The 16,665-nt window shown below is 49.6% G+C and overlaps 1 protein-coding gene across 8 annotated transcripts in view; it reads right to left on the bottom strand.

Moving 5' to 3' along the window:
- Nos1ap (nitric oxide synthase 1 adaptor protein) overlaps positions 1–16,665 on the bottom strand; it is a 287,498-nt gene that overhangs the window by 13,383 nt on the left and 257,450 nt on the right. For 3 of the 8 annotated variants that reach the window (XM_060364643.1, XM_060364644.1, XM_060364645.1), the window contains exons 7-10: positions 15,726–15,892; positions 14,102–14,287; positions 6,786–7,005; positions 5,855–6,007 (exon numbers count right to left, since the gene is read on the bottom strand). In XM_060364643.1, coding sequence (XP_060220626.1) covers positions 5,855–6,007; positions 6,786–7,005; positions 14,102–14,287; positions 15,726–15,892 — 726 coding nt within the window. Of the gene's footprint in view, positions 1–8; positions 6,008–6,664; positions 7,006–10,422; positions 14,037–14,101; positions 14,288–15,725; positions 15,893–16,665 lie in introns of those variants that run through there. The other 5 variants (XM_060364647.1, XM_060364646.1, XM_021640625.2 and 2 more) reach the window with 4 other exon arrangements.

Consider the following 16,665-nt stretch of genomic DNA (forward strand, 5'->3'; position numbering starts at 1 on the left):
CTATAGCCTTTCTTTTTTTTTTTTTTTTTTTTTTTTTTTGTCAAGTCCGGTCACCCCCATCATGTGCCGCTCCTCTTGGTACCCAGGGAATCTTCATCACCTTCAATTAGTGGTTGTCTATCAACACCAGACCCATCTCTTTGCCTCTCCCTTTTCTTTCTCCCTTTCAAGATAAACACAATACTAGAAGTTTGAGAATACCCTCTAAGTGGCCGTTAAAGCAAGGTACTGAGACTAGCAGTGGTGGCCTCCTCTGGGAACCAAGAGGAGACAAAATTCTTAGACTTCACTCAGACCTACTCACTCAGAAACTCTGGGGTAAGAGCCTAGCTAGCTTTTGCCCTAAGCAGCCTCCATGGTTAGGATCGGAGAAGTCCAGAGATAAACACCACTGCTTCAGAGTGGTGATCTACAGGGATCAGTTCTTACCCACACTGAGGACAAAGGGCAGGGAAGGAATTCCTGCAGGCATCCTAGCTATTAACCTCGTGAGGGTGGTAAACCTCTGGAGAGGACAACCTGACTCTCAGCCTAAGGCAGGGAAGACACAAGGAAGGTGGGCCATCTCCACTACATGAACCTCTTGCTGAAGCAGGCAGAATCACGTTTAACCCCAGGGAGAGCTTTCTATGGCTATTTTGAGTCATGCCAACACTACATGCTATCACCACACGATGTGCCACAGGGACAGTCCCGACCCCTGCTTCATTTCAGGGCAAGCCTCTATGCCAATCTGAAGCACAAAGATGACTCAGCATTTCCTCTTGGGGACTGGGTATCAATCGTGCGTGTAGGTCTCTCCTTTGTTTTTCCCACCATATACAGCGACTCTTCCTGGAGCCTGACTTTACGGTTTTAGCAGAGCTGCTTCTGTTTATCCTTGTGTTACCAAAATATCGTATATGCTTCTTATCTTTCCCCAGCATGAGAAATGCTCTGCTCAAACCCCTATCACTTAACATGTTATGAGGACAACCCTGGCCCTTCATCAGTCTCTGCTTTTCACTGCCTTGTCTGTGTCCTCTCTACTTAGCAAGAGTCTAGAGTCTGACTGTCAGCCTCACAAGCCGAGATTTGCAGATCACAACCTGGCCACTCAGAAGCCAGGTGGTCTCTAAGCAACCATGACATCACTCCCTGGATGCCACTTGCCAAGAGAGAGAAGTGACTGGCGGGCCTTTCTAGCAACCTACTCTGCTTCTTGACTAGAAAAGCCACTGGGCTCGGGAAGCTGGCTGCTTACATGTGAATGGCTGTGCATGCGTGTCCTGTCCCTTTGACAGGGCTCCTTAGCAAGTACAGCGAGAGCACACACAGGAGAGGTCCTCTTGCTTTCACCACTGCCTAGGGGACTGGCTCCTGATTGTCTGTCAACTCCATGTTCCCTGCTTCAGGGCCTCTGCATCACCCACCCCAAAGAGCCAACAGAAAAAGCAGATGATAGGAGACCAGCTGAGGGACCATCACTTATGCTATGCTCATCACTCTCCAGCTGGTGTTCAGGATCTTCTAAGGACAGGAAGGGGCTTCCCACATTTTGCATTTAACGTACTATTATCAAAACCCCAGGAAAAATTCTTGGACACAGCCCCATGTAGTTTCAACACACAGGAAAAGATGCCCGGCAGATGCCTGTACCTAGCAGCACAGGAGCGGGGAGGAGGAGGTACATTAAGAGCGAACTTGACAGTCCCCTGGGGCAGTCCGAGGTACTCTCTGCCGAGGCTTTTACAATGCTCTCTCCCATGTCCTCATGAAAGCTGCACGTGGCATATACAGTGCCAGTGTGCAGGTGAGAAAACAGCCTGGTTGGTTCACTTCAATGTCAGAGAACGGGGGAAGCATAGACCTGGTCAACACCCTTCCCAGACTCCCCTCTGGGCCTGGGCATGACAAGGCGCCATGCTTAACAAGCTTCCTGCCTCCAGAACAGCCAAAAGTCACAGTTTGGGAGGTAAAAAAAGCCCCCCACCCCATTGGCTTCATTGCGAGAGTCTGCAGGCCATTTCTGGAACGTTCTTTCCTTTCTCGCAGTTCTGCTCTGTGCTGGGAGGCCCATACCTCCATGTGCCAGAGTTCCTCTGTGACTCCTTCATGCTATGGTCCTTCCTGGAAGATCATGGGAGGAGTGAGTTTTGTTCCCTGTATAAACATGGCTGGAATGGGCCCATTTGGGCAACTACCAAGTAGGAACCCTCAGACACGGAGTACAGCAGTCAGTGAAATTGTATCATCTTCATCGTAGCTTATGGCAGAAACAATGACATGCTGTTTTCATGCCCCAAACTCACTGCTGCTACTCTCATGTTCTAATGATGTCTGGAGTCTGAAAACACCTGGGGTCCCAAAAAAACTGTGTGTTAGCTCAGGCATTACAATCTCTGTTTTAATGCCCTTGGGAGAGATAATTCTCTGTTGGAGCTTTGTCCTATGTGTGGTAGGATCTCTGATTTCTGCCCTCTATATCTCCAAAGCATCTACCCCTAGTTAAGAGAAATGAAGTATCCGAGGCTGTCAAATGTCCCCTTGGGAAGCAAAATTATTTCCAGTTAATAGCAGTGGGCAGTCTAATCCTGCAGAGCTGGCCCATACACGCTGCAACCGAGGGTCCGCTTTGGTCCTAACCTCTGGGACACATGACTTCTTTCTGTATCTTGTCCCAGAACTGACATTACCTGGCTTAGGAAGTGGGTGCGAGGGAAGGGGACAGAAGGAGCAGGTTAAATAGAGGAAGCAAGTAGAGACAATGGGAAAGCGTTTAGAAATAAGAAAGGTTTATTTAGCAAAAGCCACTAACTAGTGACAACATCCAGGGAGTAAGTGCACTTTCATTAACAGAATCATTTCCCAGAGAGCTGATCCAACAGTCAATGACACAGCAGTTTTAGAAAGCGGAGGGCTAGAGGGTGGGAGAGCCATCAAGCAGAGAGTAAATAAAGGAAGTACAACTTGTAAACAAGGTCAGCTGAGAGGAGTGAGTTTCAGAAAGGTTTTTTTTTTTTTTTTTACAGATAGAGATAGCATTGATATAAGCAGGAATATAAGGAATATAATTTTCAGTTCCCAAATGCAGTTCATCCTGTGCGGAGAAATTCCGTCTCGCCTCTGCAACTGCGAAGCCTTGTGTGCCCAAGAGCTTTCTGGCACCCAGGGCAGGCTCCAATAAGGAAACCCCTGGTGTCCGTGTGTCCTCCATATAGGTCAGAGTAGAAGGATGAAAAGGAGGAAGGCAGAGTTGAGTTAGCAGAACGAGAAGCAAGGAAGGAGTATGCCGCTGCTGGGGAATCAGGTCTGCAGCATTCCCTGTCCTGTCCATTGGCCTAGATGAAAGGTCGCTGGCTCGTGACCCCACAAGGCCCCTAGATTCTATTGTCTCCCATTTCCAAGTGTGTCCAGATTTGGTTCTTACTAGGGAGGATATGGCACATGAATGAATTCTCCAAGGCAGGCCTTAACCAGGGAAACAGGGTAAAAGAAGGCAGAGAGCAAGAGCAAAAGTCTTAACACGAGTCTCAAGTCAGCATCCATCCTTAACCATTCTCTCCACTTCTTCCATCTCACTTTCATTTTTCCCTTTCCTTCACAGGCGTTTAAAACCCATATCCCATCCACATGCTTCTTCCCTATAAAGGCAATAGCCCTCTTTACCCACAGTCCACACACCTCCACTTGTCTCAGATTTTAACCTTGAACAAGTACACCTTAACCAAACAGACCACCCACTCTCTGATACACAAAAGCTTGGATCCAAAGGTCCTAGACTGAAGGAATCCTGGGTTGGAACTGAGTAAGTTAGCCTAACTTGATTCCTGCCGGCTGCCCCTTCAGTTTCGTGGACCTCACATCTGGAATTCTCCCTTCATTGTGTATCTGGACCTCCTTCCAATTGTTAATTGGAAAATTAACAAACAGCATTCTACAGCTCTTCAACTAGATACAGGGTGGGAAAGGGATACAACTCTGTTTATCGGAACACCTGGAGATCTTTTTAGTCATTCTCCACAAGTCTAAAAGCACGTCCATACCTCCCTCACACACACACACACACACACACACACACACACACACACACGCCCATTAACCCATCTTATTACAATCAATGCTCTGAGTGCACTAGGGAGCAATAATGTAAAGCTATGTTAATTTCCTTTAACTTGACTGCTTAGTTTAAAAGAAATCCCACTGTGGCTATAAGAAAGGGCCATGCTTGCCATCAGGCCTGTTTCAGTGCAAAGCTGGGGCTGAAGCACTCCATCTGGGCAGCTCCGTCCTTCCTAGCTGATAACACTGCAGTTTGGCCTACGGCTTGGCCCCTCCCCACATCATACGACTCTGACCCCCGTCTTAGCTCTCTCTTCACGGTTAAAAACAATCCATTACCCACTTAAGGTCTTACAGGGGGAAAGGAACTTTTCTCATGGGCCTCACCAGCCTAGAACTGAATGGAGACCCCTAGGCAAGGCCTGGATGGTAAGAGAGTAAAGTTGCACTTTGAACACCTGTGCTCAAGGCACACGACCCACAAAGAGATGGGCTGGGGTGGCACGGCTGTGGTCCCTGATCTGTTCTAAGTGGCAGTGATTCTGAAAGGTAGACAATCTCAGCTATCAGCTTACCTCAATTTCTTCTTCTTTTGCAGTTGAAAACTGACCTCTGCTGCCCAGTGGAGGGGTAGGGAGAGAGGTACGGCAGGGGGCCCTGGGTCTTTGAGACTAGCACAGGGGCATAGCCCTGCCAAAGCTTGGGCAGGCACAGCCCCTGAGGCAAGAAAAAGGGGCATTAGGGGAGTTCTTAGCCTTGTTTCTATGAGCTGGGTTGCAGGCAGGAGATGGGTCGGGGAAGGGTTTCCAAACTAAGAACCGGATCTAAGTGAGCTGCAGCAAACCATCGGTCCTCCCCTGGGCTCTCACAGCAGGTCCAGAATCCTATTATCACTCCCAGCTTCCTCTGCGGCAACATCCGACACGGAGATAGAGAAAATTCCTTGTTTATCCACTGCGACTTGTGACTTTGATCAACAACATGCTCACTGAAAGGCATAGCCTCACTTTCCCAGCAGCCCAGGGCATCCAGCCTCTACAATCTCAGCCAGCGCCTGGGGAAGGAATTCTCCTCTAGCTCCAGGGAGGGTTAGGCAACTTGGATCATCCTGATATCCCAAAACTAAGTACCCGACAAGGTTCCAATGGCTTCCCTTTATGGTCTGCACCACAGAGACAGGAGAGTGTGAGGGTCACTGAGGCATCACGGGACAGATTTATTAGAACCTGACTGTAATGGTGAGAGCAGCAGGCCTTCCAGAGCTGTGGTTCTGAAGACGAACCCCGTCCCAAGGCCCTGGAAAGCCCTGCTCGCACCCCCTTCAGTCACTAGCAGAACTCAGGCGCTAATTCCCGTCTGAGAATCCAGTTTTCCCCCCCGCCCCCATTTACCTTTCAAAGCAAAACCCAGAACCTCTTCTGAGACCCTACACTCTCTGCCCTGGGTGTTAATGTCGGCAGCGCCTCCCCCTGGGCATCCCCAGCCAGGCACAGGCAGACCTGACCCCCTTGGCATCATGCTGCCACCTCCGCCAGCTCTTTGCCTTGCACCTACACGGCGATCTCATCATCCAAACTGTCACCCAACTCCTGCCGCTGGAGGACATTGAGCAGGCGCGGTAGCTCCTCCTGCGACCACGAGTCACGTTCCTCGCTTTCGTCCGTGTTGGACTCATACTCTGAGGCGATGCCTGACTCTCGGAACTTGATGAGCTCCAGGCCACCTAGGAGCGGCTCGCCCTGCGCCACGGGCCGGGTATCCTCCGGTGGGAGGAAACGAAAGCATTCCAGCTTCACCAAGCAGTCACGCCTACCTAAGGGGCTGCCCGCTGAGTGGGCAAAGTCAGCCAAGCCGGCGCCCAGCAGCGGTGAGTGTAGGTCCTCTGGCTTAGGGGTGGTGGGTTCACAGAGCACAGGCAGGGCACCTGAACGGAAGGTGATCTCCAGCAAGCTGTCCTGGGAGCCCACTGCAGGGAGACAAGGGGGAAGGAGAGGCAGTGTTAGGCAAGGCTTCAAAAATGTGAGCTATTAACCCCTGTGGTTTGGAAAAGGCCTGGTTCTGACAATGCCTGTCCCTCAAAGGGAATCTGGAGCAGCACAGCTTAACCCCGCATTCCTTCCCTTCTATCCCTGAAGCACCTGATGCAGTCCCTGTCAGCCCGCAGTCAACACAGACTTCAAGCATGCCCAGTACCGACCCATTGGCCTTCCCAGCAACGCTTGGAGGCAGCTCATATATAGGCAGCAAAGAATCTCAGACCAGTGACTGCACAGTCTAGTTACTGACCTGCAGAGCTGGCCAAAGTTACTCAGCTACCTTATCAATCAAATGGACAGACGTTTCTCTGCGCAATAGGATAGTGAGCTGCTAGAGGGTTTGTGGGTCGGAGTGAAAAGAATGAAGGACTACAAAGTTTGTGGGGCCTGCAGAGTTCACAACACGATACCCCATATGGGCTCAGTATATTTTCGTTGGGAAATCCCTCCGAGGGAGAAACGGGCTTCCCTGGGAGATAGAGTGGCTGAGCTCCCTGCAAGGAGAGAGTGGAGGAACATGCAGCAGTGTCTCCCAGGGACTTTCAAGGTCAGGTTTGGGTAGTGGCTAGAGGACAGCCAAGACGTACTCTGGCCTTGCAGTTCTTATTCATGAAATGCAAAGACTGTGACCACGCTGCCTGTCCTTCTGAACTGTAAGGGTGCCACCAAGGCTCCAAGCAAAGCATCCCCAGGGGTCACGGAAATCACTTGTTTTACGAAGCTTGTGCACAGGCACCGAGGCTGGCCGGGACCCTGGCTTACTGGCGTTCTGTCCTGACAGCTTCAGCTCCAGCTCCTGCACCTGCTTGACCAGCAGAGAGATGTGCTGGAGCATGTCTTTGTTCTGCAGCAGGAGCTGGTGCACCCGCGCCTGAGCCTCCAGCCGCGCCGCAGCCTCAGCAGCCAACTGATCCTTCAGCAAGTGAACCTGCAGAGAGGAGGAGGCAGGCAGAGGAGAGGAGAAGGGGACAAAGAAAGAGAGGGACATTAATATAAATGACAGTGGCCAGTGGACGGCCAGGACCAGACACACCCCTGTCCATATTCAAGTTGAGAGGAAGAAACCCTGAATGGAAAACTGGGTACCTGGATTTGTAATTTTGGAACAGTAGCAAGAGAAGACAGGTCACCTGCCCTGTGGACCTCTCTATATGCTTCAAGGGCCATGATGTGACTCAGGCACCAGTCTGGGTCCCACATCAAACGCAAGAGGTAGGGTAGACATTATCTCCCTTCCTGCAATGCCCCACAGATAAACTGCCCTCCATTCCTGTTTTAAGAACTCATTGAGGCCCAACACAGCACAGTCATGCTAAAGGAGGCACACTTTTCTAATCTCTGTTTGTTTTGAGACAGCGTCTTGAAATATAGCACTAGTTGGCCTAGAAATGGCTGTTTAGACCGAGCTGGCCTTGAACTTGAAGTCACTCTCTTGTTTCTGCATCTAGAGTGCTAGGATTGCAGGAGTGTGGCTTTGGACCCAGTTTTACCTTTATCTTTAAAAAAAAACAAAAGTAGCCGGGTATGGTTAGTATGTGCTGTAATCCTAACACTTGGAAAAAAAGGAGAATTTTGAGGCCAGTCTTGTCTACATAGCAACTTCGAGGTTAGTCAAGAAGTCTAGACGTTGTAAGACCCTGTCTCAAAAATCAGTAAAAAAATAAAACAAAAAAGCTAATATATTGACCAATATATTGGCATCACAATATGCCCTACCTTCCACCCATAACCATATAATCTTTCATTCCAGTTTCTTGAACATCAGTTCGACAAGACACAGGAAGTAGAACTATACATTGCTATTACTGAACTGGTTGTAATAGACCTTATCTTCTCATGTGCGGGTACCAGCTTTTCTGCCTCCCTATTTTCTTCTTATTTCCAATGGCTGTCCGTAGAACCTTGAGTCCTCCTTGGAGGGAGCTAAGTGCTTGTTGAATGACTCACACAAGTGCTCTTCTGCCAACCATATAAAAACTGAGCCTTTTGTTTATAGTGAACACCTCTTCTATTTGTATCCTTGAGGTACAGGGGCCTGCCATGGCACACTCAACAGGCTCTATGCCAATGGTGCTTACATGTCTGTCCCTGGTGTATAACCCTTGAATGGTGGTGAAACCACTGGGAAGAGAGGGGGATATTATATCCAGGACTCTGGCTTCAAGAAAATAGCCACAGGGTCAGTGTTCACACATGCATGACTCTTGAACTAGGAAGTGGAAGTGGGAGGATTTTAGAAGGCTCTTGAGAAAGGGACTGGATGAGTTTGGTCGCCTGGGACCAAGTCGGACTATAGGGAAGATGGTTTTCCTGGACCTACACCATGGTGCTAACAAAGAACCAGGATGGGTGGGGTAATGGGTGCAAGAAAAAGCAGGAAGCATTCACTGGGTCTTTTTTAGGCAAATGCTCTCAGTTTCTGAAAAGCAGTATGCTGCAGAAATTCACATCTTTTCTGAGGCTGACCGAGGCTCCTACAGGCCTCCACATCTGCTTTCTCAGGACACAGAACTAAGAATATTAAACTCCAGTACAGTGGATCCTTCCCTCTCTGCCCAGTTCTTAGGACCTGACCTTGTAGTTGGCTCTGCTTTGAACTGAGCAAAGCTACTAATGAGATTTACCGCCACTTTCCATTAGTAGATCCTCAAGGTTGGGCTCATCTTTCCCCAGGGAGATGATGCCTAATGAATGTAAAGAAAAATCTGTCCTCCATAAAGGACTGCTAAGGACAGAGCTCTTGTTTTGATCAGGATTCTGGCCCCCATTGCTGTTTCATATTCACAGGAGGAATCTGAAGAGGAGTGAGACCAGGAAAAGAAGTGTCAGTAGTAGCCTGAGTTTCTGATGTTGGGTGGCCGGGAAACCTTTATCTTCCATGGAAAATGAGGCACGGAGAAATTTCACCCGAGTCCCCTAAATCTCTCTGAATCTAAGAAACAGGAAAATGGCTGTGGGAAGCCTCCACCTATACCCCCCTAAGACAAGCAAGCTCAAAACTCTTCCTGCCAGTTCTGTTACTTACATGAAATTAGAGTACCAGGGAGAGGAATCCACCATCTACTGATCAGATCTTTCGCTTTCTACTTACTTCAGGATCAAACAGAAATGTAAGGCAGAAATATGCAACATGGCCGCACACCACTAATTAACATCTGCTATGAGCTCCCTATACACCTGGGAAACCCTGGGGTACCAGCATCCCAGCGTCCCAACAGACTAGACCATTAGCTAGCATGGTACCAGCAGCTTGGGTGTCAGAGTCTTTACTTCTGAAACAGCTATTGGCAATTTTCTTTAGGCTTCAGCTGCCCCATCTATCAACAGAGAAGGCTCGCTAGGGCATGAGGCAGTTGATTCTGGATTCAGATGGACAGCTGTAAACATTAGGGGCCTCTTGCTAAAGGGTCACTTGAAAAAAGTCCTCGGGTCTCCATGGTGACTTCTGAGAATTAGGAAAGAGAACAAAAGAAAAAAGTTGTTCCTTCTTGTAGAAGTCAGGGGCGAGCTGGATGCTTCTCTGGCAGGTATCTAAGGTCTGAAGGCGGAGCACCATCAATGCCCTTGAATACTATGCTTCTGGTAAAACCCACTGGCAGTAAGTGCCATGAGCAAACACCCCAGAGTGTAAGAGCCTCTTGTCCCAGATTACATAAGAACTTTACCTCTGTGAGTGCACAGCCATATCATTTCAGATGCTTTTAGGCTTCATGAGCACAGAAATAACACACTACTGTCACTGCCCAGCTAGCACTAATGAGCCTCCTGCTCCTGCAGCCATCAAGTGGCATCAGGCCTGAGGATCAGACCTCAGCTATGTCACTCTGTGCTGCAGAACTCAAACCAGGCCTAGTGAGGGCCACACGACCTAGACTGTTCCACACTCCGAAGCCAGGTTTACTTAGACCTGGAGTGTTCAAATGAGGTGGTGGTAGCATCACCCTTGGTTTGGGCAGGAGTGGAAGGGATGACCTTTTCCCCCGCCCTCCCCTCCTATCATGGACACTTAGCTTTAGCACTCTTTCAAATAATTGAACATTCTCCCCGCCCCACAAACCTGACCACAGTACTTTCTGAAAAGGCATGAATGTCTCCTCTTCGGAGTTGGGCTACCATGAGCATTGACTATTCCACTCGAGACTAAGCCAGTGGCACAAACGCGGCAACTCGGCACTATGGCCATACTCAGTACTGGCGTCCAGCTCTGCATGCCCATCCCGGAACAACATGTGCAACACCATCCCTGCTCACTCCGGCGCCATACTGCTCCCCAGACTCTGACACTTGCCCTCAACCCACCCAGCCACCTCAGACCATTGTCCCACTCACTCTCCGGCCTACTTGCCTGGACTCCAGCTCCTCCATCAGAAGTGGGGGCAGGGCCAGGCTGAAGTTAGGGAGTGGCAGGCACATGGAAATGGCAGTGGAGATAACCGGAGCAATTTGCCCCCCCCCTCCCGCCCCTTTTCCCATACCAGACAGAAGCAGGGGCAGGCAGCGCTGTCAGCATGCATAGGCCAGGGACTTGGGCAGGGCTGGGGACTTGGAAAAGCCACAAGGACAGACGCTACATGGAGGGCCCGGGTGAGGCTGCAGAGCGTTTTCAGCACTGTTTCTCTAACTACGGCACACACGACCACAAAGCGTAAGTAACAAATCACTTGTCCCTAAATAAGCAGAAGTAGCAGGTAGAGGAGGTCTTTAAATAGCAGCAATGAGCATCACTATCATTTTCCCGAGGGCTTGGCTAGAGCTTGGCAAATGACAACCAGACCTGGCCCACTTAACCGTTGTCAGCCACAATCCTGGAGCCAGGCAGGCCCAGCATGCAGCTACGCAGGCACTGGACACATCCCGGGTATGATTCAAGGTGTGGCTGTATTTTCATCCACACCCTTGAACTTCTGGTCCCTCTGAAAGCAGAAGCTAATGCAGCCAGGCAAAGCCTCATGCTGGGCTGGGAGGGCTTCCGAGGGACTGGGGTAATTCACTATTTACACACTGAAGAATGACCTGGGGATACTGAGCGGTTAGTTACCATAATCTCTGACCCTATGTGTTTAAGACCAAGGAAGGCATGTTCAAGATCAGCTCTGAAAGAATTGAGGTGAGGCCGGAAGAGGTCTTTCTGAGAAAAAGTCATGGCAGCATCAAAAAGAACTAAATATGGTCCTAAAGGCAAAACCAAACTAGATCGGTGTTTGAGAGCAAATGCAGTGTGTGTGTGTGTGTGGGGGGGGACATAAAGAATACGACAAGTGACTTTAAGAGCACACATATCTGCATGAAATTGGGGCCTTACCCTTAGATTTTAAGCTGAGAAGTATTACAGGAAGGCTTGGAAACTCAAGAGAAACGGAAACTACGTTCTCACCCAAAACCATGGGATGACAGTTATATCTACTGAATTCTGAGGACTACTGGTAGTTCAATGAAGGACAGAGATGTTAAAGCTTGCTAGCAGTACTCTTCTGGAACAAGTAAAAGCTTACTTCCCACCAGAAACTCATCAGCCTGTGAAAGAACCAGATGTGCAATTGGTCTGCGGCAGGTGTGTGAAAGATGCCAGGATAACCTCTCATCAACCCACCTGCATATCTTACATAACTGATTTTACCCATGGATGGAGATATTAACAGAAAGTCCTTGGATCAAACCCTACAGAGGAAGAGAGCATGAAGAAGAGGCTGGTTTTAAAGACTGACCCACGAGCAAGACCGGGGAGCCTGGAGTCAGCTGAGAGGCGCAATTGTACCCTCCTGTGTCCCTGGCAGTAAAGACAAGATGAAGATAGAAGGAAGGTGGTCAGAGACAGACTAGGGGGAGTGGCAAGGACAGGTGGAGGACTATGTTCAGGAAGCCAACAAATGACCTCAAGCCTAGCTTGACTGAAAGATCTAGAAGTCTACCACTCAAAGTCATTGTGTCAGTACAGGACAGTAACGCCCTGTGGTGGCCCTCCATCATAGCACTGCCTGAACGGAGAGTCCAGCAGTGCACTGCCAGCTATAGCCAATAGATTCTGAGGACATGAGAGGCTTGGGCTGACCAACCTGGTAAAAATGCCCGGAACGCAGAGAAAGGAAACGAATCCGCAACACTATAGTGCTCCCTTTTCTTAGACTCCCTGTCTTCCGAGAGAGAGGCAATTAGAATAGGGCAGGGCATGGATGTTTTGTTGAGACAGATACTTGCTACGCCAGAGACCCACTCTTGGCTTTCGTCTCAACTGAGGGAGACCTGTGTTAAGTTGTGAGTCTGGCTGAGTGCTCCCCTCCACTGCCACAACACTGTATACACATTAGACGCTTGCAACTGGGTTCTCTGGAGTGTGTAGCCAAGACGTCCAATCCAGATGCCCTCTGATAATAAGCATGTGCATTAGATCTAGTCCTGGATAAATAATTACTTGGGAATTGATATGCTGAAAGAAAATTACTTAGAGGATGGATCTCTATTCAGTGTGAAACGCTGAGCCTCGGGATGGGCCAGGGCTGAAATGCTCAGGCTTTGTGTTCCTGTCATCCCCCACCCTGAGGAGGAGGAGTGTCTCAGACTGCCATTCTATCATTAGCCAGAGATTAGATTCTTTCATTTAACAAAGAATGATTTTTTCTTCTTCTCTAAATATAAGATTAAGCCATTAGTGAGATCCCCTTTCCTCTGTCATTGTTTTCGATACACCTGAAACTCATCCCACCAGCATGGCATAGCCTTTGGTTTCAGAGTCAGATCTCACATCCCCTACCCACCTCTGAGGCTCTAAATGTTGGAGCAGCAGCCCACTGATTCCAACTCTCCTGAAATGTTCAGCCAAGTGACCCAAAAGGCTGGCACCTCGGTTACAATCAGTGAAGGTACCTGAAGACAAGGCTAGAAGACAAGAGGGCTCTTTAAAGCCAACCCCTAGCAGATTTTATTAAGGGTAGGCTGCTGGGTGCTTCCTGAAGGTGTACTGAGGAAATGATCCCTCTGCCAAGAGGAATTCCCTTCACCCAGGAGCCAGGAGAAGAATGAGCAGAACACACAAGAAAGATCAGCGAGTTCTCCCCAGAGACGCCTGCTCCCTGTCCTGCAGAACCTGGACAATCCGAACACACAGTCAAGCCTAGAAGATTGAGAGTGCTGGTGCACACAGCCTTCCAGACAATGCTCCAGCCATCCCACCCTCCTGATCACCTGCACCTACCCACCTAAGTCCCCATTCTAGCCCGGCTCTGGTTTCAAACTGAGAACATGTGTCTTCGCCATTCCCTGACTTGCCCATAACACAGAGAGACCTCAGACTACTGTCCTCCGTGGAAATCAAACAGAAGGATGTCTGCCAAAAGCAGCAAGGGCAATCAGCCCAATCTCCCACAAAGTAGCTATATCGCCCAGCCCAACTTCAGGGTATAGACTCCATCGGGATGCTAAGAGGTAGCCAGTTCTCAAAAGGCTCAGATCATCTACCTAAATTCCTGTAAGTTCATTGCTACTGTAATGAATTCCTAATCAAATGCTGTCTGAAATAAGTAGGTCACTGGTGGAGGCTTGAGTACCCACTGTGGTCAAGAGTGTTTGGGATGCCAGAGCATCAGTCTGGGCAAGGATGCTGGGCACAGATTCATACTTTGAGCCATTTTAAGAGCTGTATCACAGTTGCACCTGTCCTAACTCCAAAGGCACCCCTTCCCACCCCAAACACAAGGCAACAGGGTACGGAAGGGAGGATGGGGCTGCAAACATTTTCCGCCCCTTGGTAAGTTCAAGTCATTATACAACAACATTCAGCCAAGCCAGCCAAGCCTAGCTCAGAGCGAGGGATACATGGGGAACCAATGTGTTTTTTCATTTTCACTGTAGTCCCCATCTGTCCCCCTCCCCTTTCACTTCCCGGAACCCCAACAAGCAATGATCCCATAGCATGAGCGATTCTTTAGAGCTCCCTAGGTTTTTACACCTGCCCTGAGCCCCTTGCTTGGGAAGGTGCGTCAAGCCCATGACAGTGGAGCCTGTGAAGAAGGGAGGAGGCTGAGGAGAACCTGGGCCACAGCCACTTGTGTCTGCTGCTGCTGCTGCTGGAGGAGCTGCTGGAGGAGCTGCATCTGGTGGTGGGTGGACAGGGGCGTCCCCGTGCCCAGGCCTGGTGGCTTCGAGGAGGAAGTAGAAGGAGGGAGCAGCATTCGAGGGGAGGCTGTCAGCATGGGCTCCTGAAGATGGGGTGAGACCTGGCAAGAGAAGACAGAACACAGCTCATAGGCAGAAGCCACCTTTGGTGACCCCATAGTCACTGGAATATTCGCAATGGGTACATGGGTGACACCCGTGCACTGGAGATGCTCCGTCTTCAATAACATAGCCATGGCTCCAGGTACGAAATGCAGGCACACCGGGCTTGGACCACATAGAAAATTCTATCTCCATACCTTAGTAACATTTGCCACAAGGGCAGCTGATAAACTATTGTTTCGTACCCCTCATTTCCAATTATATACCTTGCTGAGATATATAACTGGGGTCCTAGCTTTAGAATCTATGTCTGTATACACAGCTACATATCATGTCGCTATGAGAACAAGCAGGAAATTGCTTTAGTTCTTCCCTTTGCTGTCCTTCACTTCCTCTTCTAGAGGAACATCTAGGGGCTAGATGTTCTTCCCTCTCCCTCCTCTTCTCACAGTGAGGGAAGAACATTTAGACATCACAAAAAATGACCCCAAAGGACCTCTGTTAGTTGGGCGACCATAACATAAGCAATCTATTCTATTGCTGTCCCTTTCTCACGGTGGGCACTTTCACTCAGATGGCTCCTGTATGTCCAGTGTCATAGAGGTATGTTCCATCTCTGGCAAATCTGCTGATCCTCGGATATGCAGGAAGAAGCCTATTGCCCCTTGTAGAGAAATAATGGGGCATCAGAGGAAACAGGAAGCACTATGTGCCAAATTACATAGGTGTTTCCTCATGAACCGGCCTAATCTGAGATGAAGGATGAAAAAAGATGCCAGTGAGCTTCGTGGGAAGCCAAGGGTTGGGTTCAGGGCCAGGAACTTCCCTTCTGGTTTTAATTTTTCTTAGTTTAGTTGTCTTCAGGTTTGGGTTTAGTCTTGGGGCTCTTGGGGTTCATTTCCTGGATTATATTAGAAGCTCCCCCCACCCCAGTGCTCCTCCCACCCACGGAATGCTGGGCTGGAGGTGACATAAGGTCTGCCTTAATGTGGTCTCAGTTTCTAACATGCAGCGAGCTTATTTCCAGTTTTAACAGGCCTATTAGCCAAGGGGTTTGAAGGCACACAACCACTAGACAAGGTGAGAGGGCTCAAGCAGACATTTTTTTTTTAAAGCTAAGTCATGTGATTACCTAAAGCACATGGGACTTCTGCATGAGCCCCCCACAAATACAAGAAGATGTATGTGGAAAAGGGACAGAGCATTGATGAGCTCCCCGGTGGGCGGCACACCTCAGGAATGAACTCCACACCACCCTCACACATGTCAGGGCTGGCATGTGGACCCTGAATCTGTGAGAGTCAGACTCCTCTAGGAGGCAGGGCAACACCCCTAGCTCTGTCACTGTGAAGCCGCAGCAGCGGGAGCCACGGAGGCAACTGCTGGCCTAAAGCTCCAGCTGTGACACTGTACTCTCAGAGGCACCGGACAACGTACCGTCGCGTCTAAGTGGGAGCCTCCTTCCTTCCCTACGGCATCCAGATCAGTCACGCCGCGGCTGAACTCTAGGATATCATTTCCAGGGAGTGGGACCTCCACAGCATCAATGTCCGTCTCCTCTGCGGTGGCCGTGGAGGCCCTCTCGGCGCCAGTGAGCTGGCGGCCTGCAGGGACAACAGGGAAGGGAACCATGACATGTAAAACAACATCCCTCTTTACCACGTTAGTTCTCAGTCAGTCAAGCCCAGGCAGGCCACGGGTTCCCTAACATCTCATACATCCTTTTGTTCGAGACACGGATATGCCTTTCAACCCATGCTGATACTTCTGTTCAGTATCATCCTTAAGTTCAGAAACAAATGAACATTTCCTCAAGCTGGAAGCAACAGCTCCAGCTCCACGGCATGGTACATTTCTACCACCCAGTTGCAGAGACTCTAGAAGAAAAGGACTGTCATCTCTACCTCAGCCCAGCTCAGGGCTCAGTTGCTCAGCCTGGCACTTACTCTCTTAGGTCCGCAGAGAATATTTCCTTACCCTCTATTTGGGACTAGGTTTCATCACTGTGTTTTGTTGTTTTGAGATGGGGCTTCCCTCTGTAGCTCAGGATAGCCCAGACCTCACTCCTAGCCAAGGCTGGCCTCAAACCTATGCCTCTCTTCCCGTCTCTGCTTCCTGAGTGCTGCAAGTACAGCCACGTGCCACCGTGGTGCTCTAGGCTTGCCACTATTGCCTTCAAATACAGCTTGTCAGTCATTTTAGAGATCAAGCAGCAGGATAGAGCGGGACGGTGAAGGCAGGGTGCATAGAGTGCTGTTTCCCTCATGATGGAGCTAGTCCAGACAGTGAGTTGTCAGGCATGTATCTGCCTTTCAGAACAAGTGTGTGAGTGTTACAGCTCTGACGGGGAAGGCTGCATCCCTGAGGGGAAAGGCTT

Source organism: Meriones unguiculatus, chromosome 11 (genome assembly GCF_030254825.1).
Source record: "Meriones unguiculatus strain TT.TT164.6M chromosome 11, Bangor_MerUng_6.1, whole genome shotgun sequence".
Lineage (NCBI taxonomy): Eukaryota > Metazoa > Chordata > Mammalia > Rodentia > Muridae > Meriones > Meriones unguiculatus.